Genomic DNA, 21,445 nt, shown 5'->3' on the forward strand with positions numbered 1-21,445 from the left:
ACTAATGGTGCCAGAACTTTTAAAAGCTGAAAGATTGTTCCCAAACAGGGGGTAGATTTCTTTCATGAATTCCTGCAGCAAACAAGGCAACAAACAAACTGTCCCAAAGGCTACTACTGCTGACCTTGCTGCTGCTTGAAAAGTACCATTTTTTTTTTTTGAAGCACTGAGAACTTGAGAAGTACCATGTCGATATTTGTTGTGGGATTAATTTCAAAACCTCCCTTGAGATTTCCAACAATTACAGAGAATTCTTTTCAAGTTTCAAAAATTATACTTACCTCCCTTGCTTGTAAGGTTTATGTAATAATATAGACCCGATAGTTTATAATTTTTCATAAATATCCTAAAATACCCTTCTTCAGAGAACAAAACAAAACAAAATAAGGTTTTAATATTTAATTTCTTGTACGTGTTATGCTCACTAAAACAAACAAAGTTCAGTGACTCCAAATCATCTCAAAATTCATTACTTGCTAATTTTTGCCTTATACAACTCACTACCACCGCTACCAATACTAAACTGAGAAATGCCTCCATGTCCCTAAGAACATAATTCATTATTGCTCTAGCACTCTTAGAAATAGAAACAAAATTCTACCTTTATAGTAAAATCACAATCAATAGATAAATAAAAGAGAGAACCAATGACTAATTGTTAGACTTTTTTGCTTAACAAACATAATAGTTATTTCTCTATGTTCCAACTCTCAATTTCATTTTTTCCCCATATCATTGCCACTTTTTTCATCTTCCCCTAGTTTGACAATAAAATTCACAATCTGCACCTTCTTAATTTGGTAACTTCAATTGGTTAACATTTGTAAAGAGTAAAACTATTGGAAAAAGAAAAAAGAAAGGGTCTAAAATTTTTATAGTAAAAAAGAGATAGGAAGACAAAAAATACAGATAAATTTTGGAGTTGGTAAAAAATTGATAGTGGTATGGTTGGTAACAACAGAGCGCAATATTAGTGAGAGGGAGAAGGGGTTGTAGGAGAAAAAGAGAAAATAATATGAAAGAGAGATGGAAGGAGGGAGGAAGAGATGAAAATTAGAAAATTGATGAAAATTGTTTTTTGATATTAGGAAATGACTAGTAAAATAATAAGAAGTATTTTTCGGCTTTAAATGTACCTTTATGAATTAATTATTAATTGGAGGACATTTTAGTCATTTGATTATACCAAGAGAGGTCTATGTAATTATTGAAACCTCAAGAGAGCCGAGTGAAATTGTTAAAAACCTCAAGGGAGGTTTCTGAAATTATCCCATTTGTTGTTGCATCAAACATTGACTTCTAGATGACTGGCTTGGGCTTAAAGCACATTTCTAGGTGAAATTAATGAAATTCAGCCGATTGAAATCTTGTAGACTTGGAACTACCTCCTAAGGAAAAGAAATCAAGGAATCTGAGGCAAAAGCTAATTCTCGTTCTCGTTCCACCGTTATCCTGGCTACTGTTTAACGTAGAAGTGGACTGCTGTATAGTCGGATTCTTGTAATGATTATTTTGGGTGAATGGAGCTTGACTGACAATTTCTTGCTCGTGTATTCCAGCAATAAAGAGTAATAGTATGGCAAAGAGACCAAATATACTCAGAATATTACTTCCTATCTGTAATATATGACGAATAACGTATGAACCTAGCCAAATATACAGTCTGTAGGGCTGAAATGTCCTCACTGTAACAAGCAAGTGCAAGTGTATGCCTATCCTCGAGAATGAACAAGAAAAAAGGCAACTAGTTTTTAAATATTTTTCTTGAAATGATGAATATATGGGGTCTTTTTTTTGTATTTTCGCTAAATCAAATAACTTGGATTCCGGATTTTGATGCGCAACAGATCTTCTGTCCCACATCCTGTGTCATTCTCTGTCCCATTTTTTATTATATTATTATTTCTCCTACATAAATACCATGTTTTAGTTCTTTTTTTATTTTCTTAAGATCCAATAACTATTAATTTAATAAAAAATAAATACAACAGTTTAAAAAAAGAAATATATAATAGAAAATTAAAAATGTAGCAGAAAATTCATAAAAAATCTCATTTTTTATGCATTTTGATTTTTTGAGTTTATTAAATTTTGTATATTACTTAGTTAATAGTTATTGGATCTTAAGGAAACAAAAAAAGAACTAAAACATGGTGTTTATGTAGGAAAAATAGCAATATAATAAAAAAAGGGACAGAGAATGACACAGGATGTGGGACAGAAGATCCGTTGCGATTTTGATGTAATCTTATCTTCAGCGTTTGCAGAGGGCTGGAGGCTTCAAATTGAATGATCAGGACGTATAAAGAACAGTGGTATGAAGAATTAGCACCTTCATTATGAAAATTCAGAATAATAAGTTAACCTATTACTATCAGTTTTGTCATGTCATTACTCGTTTATCATCATATGGATACAGCATCTTTGGCTTCGTCATTATTTGCTTATACAATTTCTTTTCTAAGTAACTTTGTGTTCTCTTCATCTATGCATCGATTAGGAAGAAAATGTTGTACTGTACGGTTTGAATTGCTATTTTGAGAAGTTTTTATAAAAAAGAAAATGTATTATAGTGATTTGATATATATGAAAAAAAATTAATGAAAAAATATGTTCATGAAAAATATAAATTTTTTTTTTTGCGGAATAGCACAATTCAGACAAGGATACAAGTCTCATCGTACATTCTAATGCCTTATAAACCATATAGACCCTAAATCAATGAATATTGGCATATCGGTCATAACATTGAAATGTGTAGAATAGTCTTTTTTTTTTTTTTTGGAAAGATTACAAAGATTCTCCCATGGTAAGAGTAATACAATCAACAAACAAGCGCACAAATAGTAAAAGAATAAACTCACATATAGGGAAATAGGACTTCAAGACCTCTAACTCATAATGTCTTAACCTCCTTGACCATTAATAATGATATCTTTGAGTGCGTTTGTATAGTAGATTATTTGGGATAATTTTTTGAAAAAATATTTTTTTATGTGATATATGTGAGATAATAAGGTGACTGAAAAATATGTTAATAATGCAAGCTAATAAATTTTGACAAATTATTGACTATCCAATTCTTCGTTGCAAACGACTTGGCTTGATCCTTCCAAGGCCACATAATACGCTTAATTAACTAATGGACCGAAACTGTTCTGATTATCATAATAAGAGCTTAATTGTGTCACATCCTACAAATTTTGTATTATAATCAGGTGTGTCAAGAACAAATCACAAAAATCTCAACTTTAATCAATTACCTTCATTCGTGTTTGTAACATTAATTATGCACAAATTTTCACACCTAAGGAAAGGTATGAAAAGTTCAATGTGCGTGCAAAAGATAAATGATTTCCAATTACGCCAGCAGTGGATGAAAGGAGAAATTAAGAGTCCTGTGACATTGGAAACCCGTCATGAAGACTTGCAAGTCTACTCAATTTTAGCCTAATTAAATTCGTGAAAACGCCGCCTCAAATTGGAAACAAATATTAATACACTACACAATAGACGTGGGCTTTAAGTTGTATACCAAAATACCACTAGTCAAATATTTTCTTTGGTTGAAAAAAGGAGCACGAGCTTTAGACTTTGGTTCCCATGATCACAAGGGGTTAAAAAAAAAAAAGAAGAAGAAAGGATTTACTTCCTTTATTCAAGTTGATTGCATGTTTCAATAACTATAAATATATAGATATATAGTCGTCAACTATGATCAATAATAAGTGATAAGCATGACAAATGACAAAGTATGTTGAATAAATTTCCCTATAAGTCTAGGCTTAATTCAGCCAACAATGTTTAATATATGTTACAATTAAAAAAAAAGGAAAAAATTAAGTAAATCTTCGGTTCCTATGACGTTGTTCTCGGTTGCTTTAGATTTTACAAAATCTATTTATGAAGACTGATTATGGAGAATAATCAAAATCAGCAACAACCACTCTTTAGATAATTATAGATTTTAATTTTTTATCATATTAAAAAATCTATAATTAGAATACAAAAACAGTTGAGAACATCACAAAAACTAATTATCTAAAGTGAAAATCCATAATCAGTTAAAATAATCAGACGAAAATAAGCCCTATGTGGTCACGAACTTTTTGAATTGGATTTGAGGGGATAGATGAGAAGGAAGTTCTTCTTTGTTTGCTACTTTTTTAATTCGTTTGCCCAAATAAATTGCGCAGACGTGACTAAGCAACAACCAAAATACGAATTAATAAAGCCTAAAACAGTATGTCAAAATGAGCTATGATTCATGAGAGACATAGAGTCATCATCTTTACCATTATAAAAATGAAGTCAATCGTGAATGTAACGTGGAAGCAGGCCGGTTAAGGATATTCTGTGCCATTTCTGTGTTTTTCTTACTCTTTTTTCTTTTTTTAAACATTTTCGTTAGGTCCATGCATCTACTTCTTGATCAGTTTTAGTTAACTACCAAATCAATTTACTTAAAACGGTGGATATATCGCATCATATTTGGTATTGGAAGAAAATACACGTAAACTATACACAATAACTAGACAAAGTTGCATTTGCCCTTGAAAAATAGTAAACAAAAAGTTATTCTTCTTTGGACATAATTTGTACGTAGAAGGGTCTTTGAAGAACTTTGAATGGGTGTTGAAATTGCAATGGGCAAATTTTGCCAAGAACATGATCCAGAATTAAAAATAACCTAATTTGGAATCCTCAGCTTGTAGAACATGAGCCTCAACTTGTTGTAAATAATATCAAAACATTTTCTTTGTAAACAAAGTTGGGTTATACAAAGTTGTACAAAATTAAAACTCAACTTGGGTTATACAAAGTTGTAGAAAATAACCCAATTTGGAATCCTTAACTTGTAGAACATGAGCCTCAACTTGTAGTAAATTGAGTAGACCCCTGTACAAAGTTGTTGTACATATATATATATATCCCTTAATTGCATTTGACACGTAACGTTGTATGATTTGTCAAATACTATGTTTTTGTATCATTGCTGCTAATGTTTCAGTACATGTAGCATGTTGTTCAATTGGTATCATTCTTCTTTTTAGCTTCTTTTTCCCTGAATTCTTCTTCTGGCGAGTAATTCGGATTGGATAAACACATGACATCGAGGTCAACTTGTTAAAATCATAATATATGATATGATGAATCTTGCAAGAAATGCAAAACATTAATTATTCAAATGCAAGGTCTTGGTTGAGTCCAATTTGGTCTGCCGAACTGTAATCTGATCAAGGAAACGAAAGACGTAAAGGTAATTAATGGCTCTAGAGACTGTCGCTGAAAGGGATTATTTAGCATTTTGTTTGTGTTTTTGAGAGAGACATAGAGATGAAAATCAAGGCCAAGAGTTGGTAAGAAAAAAAAAAAAAGACAAAACCTTGGATTGCAACATCCATAGCAAAACAACAAAATGTTTAGCACGTTCCTAAAGATAAAGAACCAAACAAAAACAAGCCACTAGAAACTTCTCGGGACAAAGAAACACTAACAGTAATGAGAATGAGTTGAATCATTCACAAACATCCAAATATTGAACTCCATTTTTATTTTGCTTCCAGTGCTTAGTTGGGGGAGCAAATTACATTATTTAACTCCATGCCATATGATATTCCTCGTTTAAGGAAAGATTAAAAGCAAAGAAAATATGATGAATTGCATACTCATCCAGGAGTTCGAAAACCTCAAGTGATGATCAGGAAGTAGTGCAGTGAAAAGATCGAACTCAAGAGAAGAAGGGATGGATCCCAGAAATGAAACTCTAACTTAAACCCTAATTAAATAATTAAAGATTGAATAATTAATCAATAGCTGGTCATAAAAAAAAAGAAATTACCAACATTTGTTTTCAAGTCAATACGCTACTAACTACTATTACTAATTAAGCAAGCTGGGATTGTCCATAAGCATCCATATGAGAAGCTTCCATGGGCATAGCAGGAAGCAATGGAAACTCATGGTTGAGCTGTTCCATGAAGCCCTCCAACTCAGCAAAACCACCTAAGAAACCTCCACCAGAATTTGCACCTCTCCATATTTCTTCTTCACCCTTAATCCTTTCTCTGAAGCTGGCACAGTGGAAACCGCTTCTTAGTTCCATTTTCTTCGCCAGTGGCCTGTGAATCATGTGATGCTGGGGCAAAGTACTGCAGGAAGTATTTCTTGATGCCTCAATTTTGTTGGAGGGAACAATTCTTGGTAACTTTTTCTTGGTGCAACTGCCGTTTTTGTTCTCTGTGGGCTTTCCAGTGAGCCTTTGCACCAATTCCCGGAAATTCGCGACGTCGGTCTTGATGATCTCCGGTGCAAATATGTGAATTATGCGAATTTTGGGCTTCACTTTGGATATCATCTGAGAATTCTTATGCAATCCTAGTGCTGCACCTGTTACGCTAGTATTGGCGACACAATTTTGTCTGTTCGTCATGCCTTCCATAATATACATCAAGACTACCTGGAACTTGAGATTTGAGCTGTAGATAAAAGAAAATGGTAAGTTGTAAAATTAGTTAGGAAAGAAGGGGGTTGGAGAAAGAGTGGCTTCTTAGGACTGCAAAGGTTGGTTGATTCTTTAGTGAGGAAGAAAGGGGGGATGTTTGTATATATAGGAGAGTAATCAAAGGTACTTGTTGAATAGAATATAGTAATGAAGGGACGATAGAAAAAATTTGAAAAGAAAAACAAGCTGTCTGTTGAGGCAAGGATTGAATGAATCCTTTTCTGACATATTGAAGAATTGGAGAGAGTCAATAAAGTATGGAATTCATCTATCTATTGGTCCCCGAGTAATAATATTATAAGAGCCTAGTTAAAATGACAGAAACAGTCCTCTGTCTCTTAGAGTTGATGACGAAATTAATGCAAAACAATATGATAATCAAACTTTAGCATGAAACACAGTAGTTGCCAACTTGGTTTATATTTAACTCACAAAACCCTAATGTTAAGCTTTGTTTATGTTCTCTTTTTTAAAAAGAAGAAGAAAACAGACTGTTGCCAAGCAGTCGAGGGAATTCAATTCATAGTATATATTAAAGTAACATTACGAACTAACTGATTGACCTTTTCTTGAACTGTCACTGCTAATTTGTTAAACGGACTGTTTAACAAGTGTACATTCGTTAAGATATATTTCGGGTTTTAGATTTTTAGAAATATAAGATTAATTAGGGAAAGCATATAAATGCAAGAAAATTAATTAGGAAAAGTGTATAAATGTAAGAGAAAATAGTAATTATTAGTGTACGTATATACATAGTAGGTTGGGTGGAATATAAGTGTGTTAACGAGTGCTCTATTAAAAAAACCATTTGTTAAATGGTGGCAGAGTATTGTGTGCTTAATTTTCTCATTGAGTGTTTCTCCAAGAATGTTGGTTTAAGAAGTAATTTAGCAAATGCCAAGGTTATAACTCAATGAGAAATTCTAAACAAGAATTAAGTACAATATGTCGATAAAAAATTAAGTAAATCGAAAGCACTAAGAATACTGGTCCCATTCCATTATTCATCGTCAGTCTTCTTTCAACTTAGTCTTAACTATTTCCCTTCTCAAAAAGCAAAAAGAAAAAATATTAAATCTTTAAAAAGATGAAAAATTTGTTTCCTCTTCTAGCTAGTGACATAATGATAAAGATATATGATCAATTATAATAATCTAGTTCGTACGACGTTTCACCTATAACTAACAGGTCACAGGTTTGAGCCATTAAGAGAATAGGTGAAAAATCACTATTGATCCTTTGAATTTTTTTAAAAAAAAAATTACAACAGCACCACGTTCCTCCTTAGATAATAATCATTAGACTCAAAAAAATTAAAGAAAAAACAAGAAGTTTAACTCAATCATACATGGTAACTGTTTAGTTCATTTGCTGCTTATAATTAATTAGTACTCCACAAAAGAACTAACAACATAATGCACAAGTCAATCACAAACATTCTTAGCAATTTTCGTGTAAAGGACAATTAGGTCATTATAAAGGACTAACATGTCCAGCAACAAGCAAATACGTGATACTCGATACAAGAATGCGCGTAGTAGGAAGAAATTGAGCCAAATGTCATGGCTCCCATTATGGATTTGGGTACGGCCATGTTTTGTCCAGGTTTCAGACGTCTCAAAAACTACTATCTCTGTATCTTTCTTTCGTTGATTTGGTGAACCATACATTGCTTTATACTTGCAATATTCTTTGGTAATCCTACCATCAAATCTTTATTATGTGCTCATGCATCTTTGAAATTCATCACAAGTTATTGCTTCAGGTTTTTGGCATTACGTTGTATGTCCTTCTTGAATTAAACATGCTTTTGGAGAACATTCCCACGTACTGCATTAATATGTTTAGCAATGATTCCAAACCAAAAGAATTCAATTTCATTTCATTGAGTTGTGTTTGCCTCTATTTGGTACTTGAATGCCCTCGAATTCAAAGCTTTAAACACAACTGAACTCCAAGGTTTTGCCATGGTTTTGACTTTTTCAAATGTATGTGCCATTAACTTTATGTGTATCAAATGCTTCTGTCAATATAGAAGATTTTAGGACAAATTATTATCTCTAAACTTTAGAGTTGAAAACTTGAAAGAGTAAAATTTCGTATAAATTCCATAGCTGTGTTTATAATTTTATAACAATCTATCAAAAGAATGGTATTTAGCAAACATCCAAAATCATGTTAAATTCCCTAACTTTTTGTAAGTTGTTGTTTTTCAAAAGCTGCGGAATTGTTTGGATTACATTTTTGTGGAAAGTTTTTCAGAAGTATTTTTTTTTTCAAAGTATTTCTTTGACGCATTTCATAACCTTTTTTTGCTTCACGTACATCACATTTAAAAAAAAAGATTAATCTTCCCTACATCAGATTTAAAAGTGCTCATTGTCATCCGCTGTAGAAGATATATTAAACATATTAATCAACATTACAGTTGATCAGCAAATGAAAAAATAACACACGTTACATACAAATGCTTTAATTAGCAAATTCTGTCAAGTACTCTTGTTAAACAACTTTTGCAAATAAACACCAATCCTTAAAATTACATATAAGAAATGCTAAATCCTTGAAAACAGATTCGACTTGGGATAATTTTTCTCATTATAGATAAAATAGTATTCATGTGCTAGCAACTTCTGGCGGATTCTAGTATGGCATCAGAACTAATCCTTGTTCAGGCTCACAGTTAATGCGCCTGCCTTCCTACTTGCCTCTGATTGTCTTTCTCTTAGAATAACATGACCAGTTGATACCTTCTCAACAGGTGCTTCTGCTATATCTATTTGTTTATTTAGGTCGTCCAAAACAAATTTCATTTTCCTACAACGCTTTAAATTAACTGTTTCCACTGTCACTACACCTTTTTGCCTTACTAACAATCAAATTCTGCCGCTATAGTATCAAGGTCTCAACGTACTAATGAAGTTATCCTCAGAATCCCAACAATCATAGTCTGGAGCACTATAATAATTCCCTGTTCAAATCATAAAAGATTTGCCCTGGACTCTTATACTATGGCACTAGTGTGCCCAGATGGTATGTTCTTTGGCTTTTACATGTTTGGCTTGTTCTTGAGAAAGATAGAGATTGGATGGACTCTCCGAGTACATTTTGGTGCTAGTGATATATAGCCAGACCTGCGTGGTCCCTTGTGCCTGTTGCTCTTGGGTATTGACCAATTCTCTCCAACTCCAGCTTTCACGATTTCACCAGTTTCTGTATCCTTCTTCCATCTGCTCTTTCCATGTTGTCTTTCTCAGGGTAAATGACACGTAAATTCCGCATTTCTGTTTGCTACTGCTTGCTTTTATTTATCTGAAACTAAAGAAACTTTTCTTGGCAACAACTATTCTTCACTAGAATTATGTGCACAGTTTCACATCTGGGTTCAAAAAGGTTTTGGAGCTAGTCTCAGTGCACTTTCTCGTAGACTTGTCTAATTGCTCTTGTCCCTAATGTTTCACCTTTCAGCAGATCCATTGCCCCGATTTTTAGATAATTATCTTTTCCAATCACTCACTTGCATTAATTGGGAAATGGGACATGTTTGATTTCTTGAGTATCTGCAGGTTTCATGAACATGATTTACAACTTGTCGTCGGACTGAAAGATGAGTAACTAAACTTAAAAATGTGAACTACACACAGATTCCACAAATAGGCTTTTAAGTTCAGACCAGTCCAAACAAACTTACCATTTTTTTTTTTTTTTGGTATTAATCCTGTTGCACTAAAAAGTGAGTTAACATTAAAAAGTGACTTGGGTGCACTAATTAATCAAATCTACTATGAATTAATTAACAGCTGCATAAAAAATGCAGGTAGTGGACCCTGGAGGAAAGTCTAACACCCTATAATTGGTTCATCAATTATACATTAACTTATCCGAAACATCGCAATATTCACCCAAGAACACAAATGAGACCCGCTTCCATCCTTGAGAAAATTTTCGGCAGGACGTGCAAATGCTTCCAATTCAAGGAGCAAATAGGACAAGCACTCTCGCTCTCAGCTGTAAATAAATAAGCCTATGTATGTTGCTTAGGGAGCATGTTTCATTGCATGAGAGTGCTAGAATTTGGATTTTTATTTTACTGAGCATCGCCTTCGCTAAATATTCCTACTCTCATCCAAATATCAAACACAAATTCATACACTACATCTTGCTGGTTACAAGTAACATGTCGACATTTTCAAGACGAGAACTAATTGCATAAGTTTGATGATATGATAGCTCAATTCAAGAGTAAATAGATAGATAATAAAGATGGGCTCTTTCCGTATTGACGTTAGGAAGAAACTTAAAAGGAAAGTTAATTATGTCTCTGTAGTACCAGAAAGATGATTACAAGTTGTCAGCTCTCTCCTACCTAATCCCTTTCAAACAGAAAAGAAAAAGATCGTACGAGTGCTGGCTAGTGAAATTTGGCACAAGATAATTGGGGGTTTTTAATAGCTTTGATAGTTGTAAGAGTTTTTTGCCCATAGTTGCGAAATATTTTCCTTCAAAAACAGGCTACTATATAAGTTTATATTCTTCTTCACGAATTCATCTAAAGATAATCATATGCAATTGCTTAATCGATCATGTGGTTCAAATTTAACGATAGTAAATAACTTTCTATAAAGAAGAGTGGTTTTTAATTACTTCTTCACCTTGAAAGATTTGACACTTGTTCAATCACCAGGCATAAAATGTTGTTAACGCAGCCAATTTCTTGCGCTTATTGTACTTTCTTGTGAAACTTTTATACACGTATGTCTACACCAGGTAGTATATTCCTGTCACATTATTTACTTTTAGTTCGCATAATGTGTTGGCAGATATGGACGCAAAGTCATCTTTGTCTGTCAATATTGCTTGGTATGTTGGGTGAAAAGTTCGCCATTCAACATTAGACCCTTAATCTAAGCTATAATTGTTGACTGAGCACCATCATTTCTAGAGGAAACTCCCCCGGAGGAATAGGCCGGAACCCCTCCCTCCCCCCCCCCCCCCCAACCACTTCCAAAGCTTAAATGGGAAAATGGGAAGCATGAAGTATATGGCGAGCATAAATGCAGGTATAGGCGGATTTTGCCGGCTTAAGTATTGTGTGCTATGTAGTGTTGTTTTTTATTTTTTTTGGTTCGGAAAAATTTTGGATGAATTCAACTCTAGTTATCTTCACAAATCAAATCATGCTTCTAAGAACACCGGTTGTTAAAATTCTTACAAATTGCCTTTTTTAGCCAATACTTTTTTCTAATGCAACGTTTTACAACTAGCCCTATATTAGGACAAGGGAGATGAGGATGGACCCATATCTCCATAAATATTTCAGAAAATCCTGAATCGAAAATGCAGACTAGGAGTTTGAGGATACTAAAACATAAAACATGAAATTTTATCAAGGAAGTGACCCGATTTTATCAATGGTCTCAATTTTTTTTTTTTTAATAATAATGATAATATTAATATAATCTAATCTACTCTATTCTACACATGGTGTAAATCAAAGAAATCATCCTTGAAGAGGCTACTCCACTTGTGGCTGTATAGTATTGTATTGTTCACGCACATGCAGGGGTACGTAAAAAAGTGAAAAAAAGTGAAAGAGGATTAGAGAGTGGCTTTGTCCGTGCAAGAATGATTGCTTATAAGCCGTTAGATTTGCACGTGCTCATGTCAGAGATGCGTATCATCATGATTTTCAGTTCCGTTGAGCTCCGATGAATCGCAATCAGTCCCTCTTAGCCAGCCCAGGCCCAACAAAATCTCACTTTGACGTCATGCGTCCGAAAAGCAATCCACACCGGACTCGTGTGCCGGCTGGGCCAGCCGGCCCACCTCACTTCCCCACGAGCAACTCTGCTGCCACGTGGCAAGCTGGTACGTTTGCGTATGCTGGGATTAGGTTAGCCTTAGCAGGTTCCAATTAACCATCCAGCCAATCTTCTAAAGTTTGCCACAAGGGAAACTGCCAAAATACAAACCAAAAAAAAATCCACCACTAGGGGGAAAAAATATATTATTAAGTTTCAAGCCAACTTTCTCCGGTCTTCCCTTTTTTAAAAAAATCCACATTGGTCAGCACACTAATCTCTATCAAATCTTTCTGATCATTAAAAAAAAGAGGTTTTTCTGAGGAAAAAAAAATGCACTATTTGAGGTATGATTTAACGTATTAATTGGATAATTGGATTTAACATGCTATAAAATTTTGAAAAAAAAAAACTAAAATAGAGTTTGAGTCATGGTACGTAGCATTACAGGTCCATACCATTAGCTTGATACAAAATTATACCATTGCTTGGAAAATGAACGAGTTAACAAAAAATCTTTTGTTCATGGAATACTTTGGTATGATACAATGATGTGGTTAAGAATTTTTTTTAGTTCATCATATAAAAACATGCTTCCGATTATCACAATCACAAGCTTCTTCCTCTCAACCCCTCTTCTCTCAAGAGTAAAACACACACAGAAAATACAATGTTTGGTTCTTGCTTTGTCATGTCCAAATTGATAGTTAGTCTCTGACAAAATACCGATTTTTGAACGATTCAATGCCATTTTTTTAGAAGCTTTGCTGTTGATTGGTTAGAACAATATGTCCATAGGTGTCATTTTTATTCAATACGCGTTTAGCTCCTTGTTTATGGCATATTAATTTTTGGGTAATTTTTTTTATACGCTATTAGTGTGTACATGACCGGTATTGACTGTATGTCACATAATTTAATTTCAAATTTGAAATTCAATTTTAGCATATATGACACACATCCACGATTATTAGTGTAAAATAAACTTTACATTGACAGTGTATGAAAACTTAATTCTTAAATTTTAGTGTATTTAAATCCAATTGATCAAAATACCCCAAACCATAAAAAATTTTAAAAAAATAAACTTAGAGTTGACCAACCTTGACCTCAGGACGGGCGGCTGGGGTGCACGAATAACATATAACCAATCCTCTTAGGTGATTAATTGATACATATCATATAAACACATAGAGTGTGTCTCACTCACAAATTATATATATATATATATATATATATATATATATATATATATATATATATATGCCTCTTGGATTAATATTCAAGTGCAGCTCTCGTACTTGTCATTTTCATTTCTTGATTTTGGACTGGCCTTCTGAATATTGTTGAGATATAGGTGTACCACTTAGAAGAAAAAAACAAAGAAAGAGGATAAAGCAGAAAATACAATTATATCTCATTATATTGTCAAGAAATAGTCTCATTATAGGCTGGTCCTCGCATTTTATTTGTATGTGTGTGCCCCTAAGCTTCTTGTGCTTGCATGTTGCATGGCTGGATTTACTGAAAGCAATGATATACAGTGAGATTTGAGACATTGACTTGGCACTTCTGAGGCTGAGGCCTAAGAGTAATGTGCTCGGCTTGGTTCTCCACATTCAATTTGTGTCATTTGCTAATTAAGTGCTACATTAATCATCTGTCTATCTAAACAAGTAAGCATTACACTTAATATCAGCATTGTTTGGATTGTGGTTTTTTGCAAAAAAAATTTTTACATTTTCTGTAAACACATTTTCCAATCACCTTTTTATCTCATATATATCAAATTATTACAGTATATTTTTTTACAAAATTTCCTAAAAATAACAATCCTAATGGATTAAGAGAAATACTTTAATTTACTAGCATTTTGCAATATAAAATCTCGGAAAATCCTTTTTCACATTCAGAACTTACAAGGCAATTCATGCACAAGACGAACTCAAATTGACAATCCATCAGGTTTTACTATTGAAAAGTAATAACTATCCTTTTTGCTCTGTAGTTTTGATAGAAATAAGGTTGGGTAGCATTCATGTATATTCTCGAACGACTTAAATTTGATACTTATGAAAACATATCATTGGATGCTAAATTAGAGCACCAAATTCCAAGCCTTGCCTAGAATGGAATTGTAAAGGAATTTAGGCTTAGACCTCAGTTCGACTTATTTGTCAAAAATAGAAAAGAAAAAATGCTCAAATCTTGGGCCTAAACACACCGATTAGCTAACGCGAAGCCTACCCATCAGCAAACTAAGTCCAAGCCCATGTAAGCCAAGAAGGTGGAAATTTCGACCGGGGACAACATACCGCATTCTATCGTGAAACTAATAAAATATAAAGGGAAATTTACCAAATTGTTCTCCAATATTTACCAAAAACACTTTTTTAGTCCCTAACATATAAAATCAGCCAAAATTATCCCTCATATTTAAATTGTGATCCAATTTGGTCATAATGCTCGTTTTTGCTCATTTCTCCGGCTAAAAATAGCACGCCTCTCTCACCTGATCATATTTTTAGGGACAAAACCGGAAAACACATTTCATTACCGGTTGAAAGTAAAAGGATAGGAGACCACCACTTCCTTTTCACCTTTCCCCCTCAAATTACAGTTTCAAGAAACCCTAAATTGCATCCCTTAATTAACAAGCATAACTTGGAAATGTTAGTGATGATGATGACAAAGACAAAGCTGTAGAGTGTGACGGCCTGCGTGTTTGGGGACATGGCATCTCGTCCTAATTTCGGCCTTAATGAACTGGATTTCGTTTTCTTCATCCTCGTCGTCGGCTCCATTCTCAATTTCCTGCTCATGTATCTCCTGGCACACACCGCCGAGGTTGGGGGCGCTTCTTCTTCTGGCCGCCTCCCCTCCATCTTCGCTGCTTGTCCTCCCAGCCACATGTTCGAGCCGGGGGCTTACGGTGTATTCAGTCGGATGGGGACTTTTGTGTACAAAAGCACCCTCTTTGCAGCCGTAGGCTTCGCTACCGGACTCGTGGGAACTGCCATCTCCAATGCCCTGATCAAGATGAGGAAGAAGATGGATCCCAATTTCCAGACCCCCAACAAGCCTCCTCCGACGCCTTTGAACGCTCTCACCTGGGCTGTCCACATGGGCGTCAGCAGCAACTTCAGATACCAAGCCCTCAACGGCATCGAGTTTCTGCTTGCCAAGGGCCTTCCCTCTTTTCTCTTCAAAAGCTCCGTCGTCGTTTTGAGGTGCTTAAGCAATGTCCTTGGAGGGATGTCTTTTGTCGTACTGGCCAGGTTAACAGGATCACAGGCTGCTGCTGCTGCTGCTCCTCCTCTTCCTCCTCCATTTTCTGCTGTTGCTGAACTGGAACAACAACAACAACAACAACTAGTCAAGGAGGAGGAGGAGGAGGTGGTGGTGGGTGTCCGGGAAGGTGGTGTTACAGCTGGAGATGCTTTGCCTGCTGACAAAGTCAAGTGGTCCCCTATCCTTTTACTTTCAACCGGTAATGAAATGAGTTTTCCGGTTTTACCCCTAAAAATATGATCACGTGAGAGAGGCGTGCTATTTTTAGCCGGAGAAATTAGCAAAAACGAGCATTAGGACCAAATTGGATCACAATTTAAATGTGAGGGATAATTTTGACTGATTTTATATGTTAGGGACTAAAAAAGTATTTTTGATAAATGTTAGGGACCAATTTGACAAATTTTCTAAATATAAATTAATAAATTAAGTAAAGAAAAATAGAGGGAAGAGGATTAGTATGAATTTAGTAGTTCTATTATGAACTAACAAATTACGAGAAGACATATAAACACACCAATGAATCTTATAAGGAATGAATGATTCAATGTATCTTTGAAAAGATGAATGAACATCCACAGTTATCATTTTATTAATTTCATTACCCAGTCTAAATTCCCCTCATTTCATTCGACCATCCTTTTGCAGACCAACTTGAACCAACTTGAACCAACTTGACTCTTGCTCATGGCTGTTTGCCTTCTTTCACAATATTCCTTCATTGAGCTACAAAAGGGAAGATTATGTCAGCTGCTATTGTTTCTTCTTTTTCATTACAAGTAGTAAGCGCTGAGGAAGACTAGAGGACTCTATATAACTCAAAAGCAGTTAAGATTATGAGCGAAAGAAATGGAACGGCTAGGAAGCTAATCAAGTCTGAGGATTCAGTCTGAGTAGAGTTAAAATCAGAAGCAATTGAGGATTTTTGAGTACCTTAACTAAACTTCTGAAGATGGATCTCATCGATTAACTGATTCTAGTAGAGTTGGGAATTAGGATGCGACATGATCCAACTGTATCTGGAACACTATTAAGCTCAATCGGAGGATGTTCAAATAGTTACTAAGTTAATACGTTAGTTAAGTCCTTACTAAACCTTTAGCATATATCTTGCTTAAGTATGCTTAAATCTCTTACCGACTTTAGCTACAGTCTTCTATGCCAAAAAGAAAAAGGGTATCTGAAACTTTAGCTGGATTTAGATAAACGTACTGCCATTGTCAAAAAAATTGTTTCGCAGTCCAAATCAAGCAAAGGCTCAGTACATTTGCTTCTGAGTCCATTATCTTGCTGCACTCATTGCACCTTCCCATGATTAATAGAGTAATTAATTAACTAAAATCTTAAACTAATTTAAGAAAAAGGTTCGGTACAAATAGGAGGAAAAAGACAACCTACACTAACAGGGAAGAGAGTAAAATCTTCCACTAAAGATTGAAACTTGCCATCAAAACTCAAAGCTTGTTGTTGTACCAGAAGACACCTTTGTTCTGGTCAGCATCATCTTGCTCAACATAAATACACTCCTTTGCTTCTCTCCACATTGCTTTGAAAATTGGCGTCCCATCAAATTGGTAATAATCTCCGAGGATAGGCTTAATTGCCTTTGTAGCCTCCATTGCATGATAGTGAGGCATGGTTGAGAATAAATGGTGTGCTACATGAGTATCTGTGATGTTATGGAATACCTTGTTCAGAATTCCATAATCTCTGTCAACTGTGGCCAAAGCTCCCCTCAGCCAATCCCACTCTAAGGAATCGTAATGAGGCAACGAAGGGTGGGTGTGCTGCAAATATGTGATCAATACCAGAAACCCATTCACGATGAGCAATGGACATCCATAAACACAGACAACCCAGGCAAGCCCTTTTGCTGCCACAAGACGGTACAGCCCATAAAAGACAGATAGTACACCAACGTCAGAGAGGTAAATTTGAAGGCGCTCGCGGTCATTGTAGATAGGGCCATGGGGGTCATAGTGGCAAGCAAACCGATCATAAGGTCTTCCGGAGACATTGAACATCAAGTACAAAGGCCAGCCCAGAGTAAGCTGAACAGCAAGGGTCAAAACTCTGCCTAGTGGATTGTTGAGAAACTTGGCAGACCATCTAAGGTTGGACTTAGCTTTAGGTACAAATACTTCATCACGCTCTAGGGAACCAGTGTTTGAATGGTGGCGGCGATGACTGTATTTCCAAGAGAAATATGGGACAAGGAGAGCAGAATGGAGGATTAGGCCAACAGTGTCATCAAGCCATTGATAGTCACTGAAGGCGTGGTGGCCGCATTCGTGGGCTATGACCCAAACACCAGTTAGCACACAGCCTTGGCATATCCAATATAGCGGCCAGGCTAAAAAGGAGAGAGGCTGAGGGAGGAGGGGAATATATGTCGTTGCAACGTAGTAGAAAAGAGAGGCAATTGCGAGATCATAGAATACATAAGAGAAAGAGCGAATAACAGACCGCTTGAAACAATGGGGAGGGATGGCTTTCTTAACATCTCCCACGGTAAATGGAGGCTTTGAATAGGGAACTCTTTTGAGGACATCGGATTTCGACCTCTTGGCCTCAGTGGAAACATTCATTCTGCCTCCAGCACCCATTGTTGAATGATCTGCACAATGTAAGAAACCATTAGATTGGACAGTATTAAAATAGAATGAAAAGTTTGGTAGCTAACAAATCAATGAGTTATAATGCAGGTAAACAGTAACGAATCATAATAGAATTAAAACTAGATTGCTTGCTGTCAATGGAAATTTCAGACCAAGGAAAACTTCAGCAAATATAAAGCGGCTGAATAGTAAAGCCATAGCAACTTCATTGTGGTCTAATGATGCAACAAGTTGACAGACTCCAATGGTATTTAATCAACTAAATCTTCTTTCGCTCTATAGACGACTAATTCAAAATATTCAAGCACGCAGAAAAAGAACACAAAAGTTGGTCAATGATCTGCACAATCTAAGCAATTATTAGGTTGAAAAGTTTGATTAAAAGAAATCTGACGAGCTATAATGCAGGCAACCATTGCTTTCACAGCATATTAATTTTCAGGCACGGACAACTTCGTCAAATACAAAGCCACTCAAAATTCAAATTGTACAAAGTCAACAGAATTTGACAGACCAATCTCCACCAATTGTAATTTAACCAAAGATACAGACATCTGCTCTGTAGACAACTAATTCAATATACAAGCACCCGCAAGGCGAGAACCCATGAATATCTATTTTCTTGGCTCAGCTAAATAGCAGGATCAATGTCCTTTATGTACTTGGATTAGATGGCGACATTAGCCTTTCCTATCGGAATACACTTAGGATGCTCCACATAGACATCAGTTTACAATAGGATTTTAATACATAATACCTTTGCATTAGTACAAGATCCTTATGATAATGGAGGGCTTAATATTTTCCTTTTGGGTTCTTTTTGGTTCTTGGGGAATTGCAAGAATAGAGCTTTTTATCACCCCAAAAAAAATAATTATGCTACATAAATTGCAAAGGTACCGAATAAGGAAAAAGCATATCCGACTATTGCTACACAATTGGTGGGCCCCCACCAAATGATTTTCTTTACATCACAGCATATGCAACTTGAGCCGAATTTTTATATTTGCCAACCCAAAAAGATACAATTTGCATCTAATTAATTTGATAAGACAAGAAAATATCTCAACAAGTGCCTCGTTATGAAAATGAGATGTATTCCTTTTTTTTAAGAATTAGTACTTGACCCAAGTCAAAAGATGATTTGGCTCAGACTATTGAACACCGGGTATGGTACCCTCCCAAAAAAAAGAAAGAACACTGGATATGATAGAAAAGTATAAATCTAGTAATAAATTTTCTAATGTATGGCAATCTGAAATTTACTTCATCAAGAAAGAAAAGTCTTTAGTAGTAATATTCAATGCAAGTAGCCATCAGTCCGCCTGCCGGCTGCCGTCTGCTGAATACAGCTATAAGTCATTGGCCACTCATTAAAACATCACATCATTGGCCTATGATTCTCGACAAAAATACAATTAACATTTTTTCCACAAGTTCTTGAAAATAATGGAAAATTTTCCCCAAAGTATTCATAATATCTGCATTCTCTTTTAATAACCCTTAATCTCTGAAATTTAAATCTATGAGCTTAATGAAGAGTTCCATTGTAATCATTAAGCATTGCAAGGAGGAGTAATTGTCCAAGATTAAACAACTAAGAATACGACCCCACAGCTTCCACATGTTAAATTCACTAACCACTCAACTCTTTACCAAATTGAGGAAAGGCATCCATCTAAGGAAGTCCAGTAATTCCGTATAGGAAAAAGACACAAAACCAAAGTTGTAATTTGTAAAGCGTTAACGAGTGGGAGATGTATACAGAAAAGGTTAATCAACATGTTACCATCCGACCCACATCCCATGTGACAAATCAAAAACTCAGTAGTTGGTAGCCCAATTTTTTATTCTTTTGGTCAAAGGTCAATAAAAAAAAATTGGCAGCCCATGAGACATGTAGTTCAATGTACTTGTAACGCTTGTGTTAAGCATCAACCTTTTCCAACAACACGTTAATTTCATTTTGATGCCAGTAATAAAATTAGGAATAGCATTTCGTATATTAACATGTATACATTAAAAAGTCTAGATGCAATGAATGTCTAAATTTGAATTTCAAATTTACATTGAAGTTGATAATTATACATCCAAAGCTTCAAGAAATGAGAAGTTGCAAGGCTTCAAAACTTGAGAAAGGAAGTATGGATTGGTGAGTCTCTCTCTTTGATCCTAGGACCTATTACCAAAATTTGGTCTATAATAAACACCATGACTGAGAAGTTGAAATTCCTTCTGCATTCGTTTGTATGCAGAAGTTTGTTCTTGAATATGGAGGAGCAACAACATATCAGTGGTAATGGGCAGTTCTTCCAATTTTGGAACTACAAAATTTTAGTATTAGTTGGACAGAAATGTCGAGGGAATCAGACATGGGGTTTGGTAAATCTGGATCCATTTCATATGCACGTAGTATTTGAAAAAAAAATACGTAACAAATCAGATTCCTCTGGCGAATACATTACATAATCCAATTAACAAATTTTGAAAAGGAAAAGCACATTCATCAAGGGCAAAAAATTTTCCTTTTTTTTTTGCCCTTTTAAGCTCTTCTTTCAGGTTTCAAAATCGAATCAAAAGAAAGAAAGAAAGAAATCAGAGCTCTACAGCACACCATCCAAATGAAGAACATTCGATCCATACATGCAAAAATTACTCATAACTTCTAGCTGCTTTTGAGAATTTATTCAAGGATGGAATGATCAATAAAAAATAAATAAAATTTATCAATGAATCAGCCTTCCAGTCAAAGATCTAAACTCAACCTCTATATATGCTCTTTTGATCCAAATGAAGAATTTTTTGCAAAGCAAAAGAGAAAATGCAGCAGCAGGTTATTAGGATCAATACCTGATGAAAATGGAGGAGGATATATATTATATTTTTTTCCCTCCGGGGAAGCTCTTTCTCTCCTCCACTTGAGAGAGCACGAAGAAGTCGCCCTTTTCTCTTTCTACTGCTACTTTTCGCCTTCTCCTCTCCTCTCTGTCTCTCTCCTTAGTTTTCGGTGGCCGCTGGGGGAGTCGGCCCTCTTTGGTTTATATAGGAAGTGGGAAAGGGAACGCTCGGATTTTAAGCTTTTATGTTTCCCTCCTCTCGAAATGAATACCTTACAATTTGCGTGGGCCGCATCTCTCCCTCTCTCTCTCGGACCCACACGCCTGCACGTAATTTTGGACCCTTCCCGCCTTCCAACATTTTTAGTGCATTGTTTGTGGGGTGTCAAG

At 35.2% G+C, this 21,445-nt stretch overlaps 3 protein-coding genes across 3 annotated transcripts; 1 reads left to right on the plus strand and 2 right to left on the minus strand.

The window, feature by feature from the left end:
* Positions 1-5,760: 5,760 nt before the first annotated feature.
* On the minus strand, positions 5,761-6,586 carry LOC113696424 (VQ motif-containing protein 25). The gene has a single exon (XM_027215840.2). The coding sequence runs from the start codon at positions 6,449-6,451 to the stop codon at positions 5,888-5,890; it is 564 nt and encodes a 187-aa protein (XP_027071641.2). The 5' UTR covers positions 6,452-6,586; the 3' UTR covers positions 5,761-5,887.
* An 8,361-nt stretch (positions 6,587-14,947) lies between these two features.
* LOC113696425 (protein RETICULATA-RELATED 3, chloroplastic-like) lies at positions 14,948-15,840 on the plus strand. The gene has a single exon (XM_072056027.1). The coding sequence runs from the start codon at positions 15,043-15,045 to the stop codon at positions 15,838-15,840; it is 798 nt and encodes a 265-aa protein (XP_071912128.1). The 5' UTR covers positions 14,948-15,042.
* A 957-nt stretch (positions 15,841-16,797) lies between these two features.
* On the minus strand, positions 16,798-21,230 carry LOC113697081 (delta(12)-fatty-acid desaturase FAD2-like). Its single transcript, XM_072055380.1, has 2 exons — positions 21,069-21,230; positions 16,798-18,217 (listed from the first exon to the last, which is right to left on the minus strand). Exon 2 carries the CDS (start codon positions 18,204-18,206, stop codon positions 17,055-17,057), a length of 1,152 nt encoding a protein of 383 aa, XP_071911481.1. The 5' UTR covers positions 18,207-18,217; positions 21,069-21,230; the 3' UTR covers positions 16,798-17,054.
* Between the last annotated feature and the right edge of the window lie 215 nt (positions 21,231-21,445).

This window comes from Coffea arabica, chromosome 6e, assembly GCF_036785885.1.
Source record: "Coffea arabica cultivar ET-39 chromosome 6e, Coffea Arabica ET-39 HiFi, whole genome shotgun sequence".
Taxonomy (NCBI): Eukaryota; Viridiplantae; Streptophyta; class Magnoliopsida; order Gentianales; family Rubiaceae; genus Coffea; species Coffea arabica.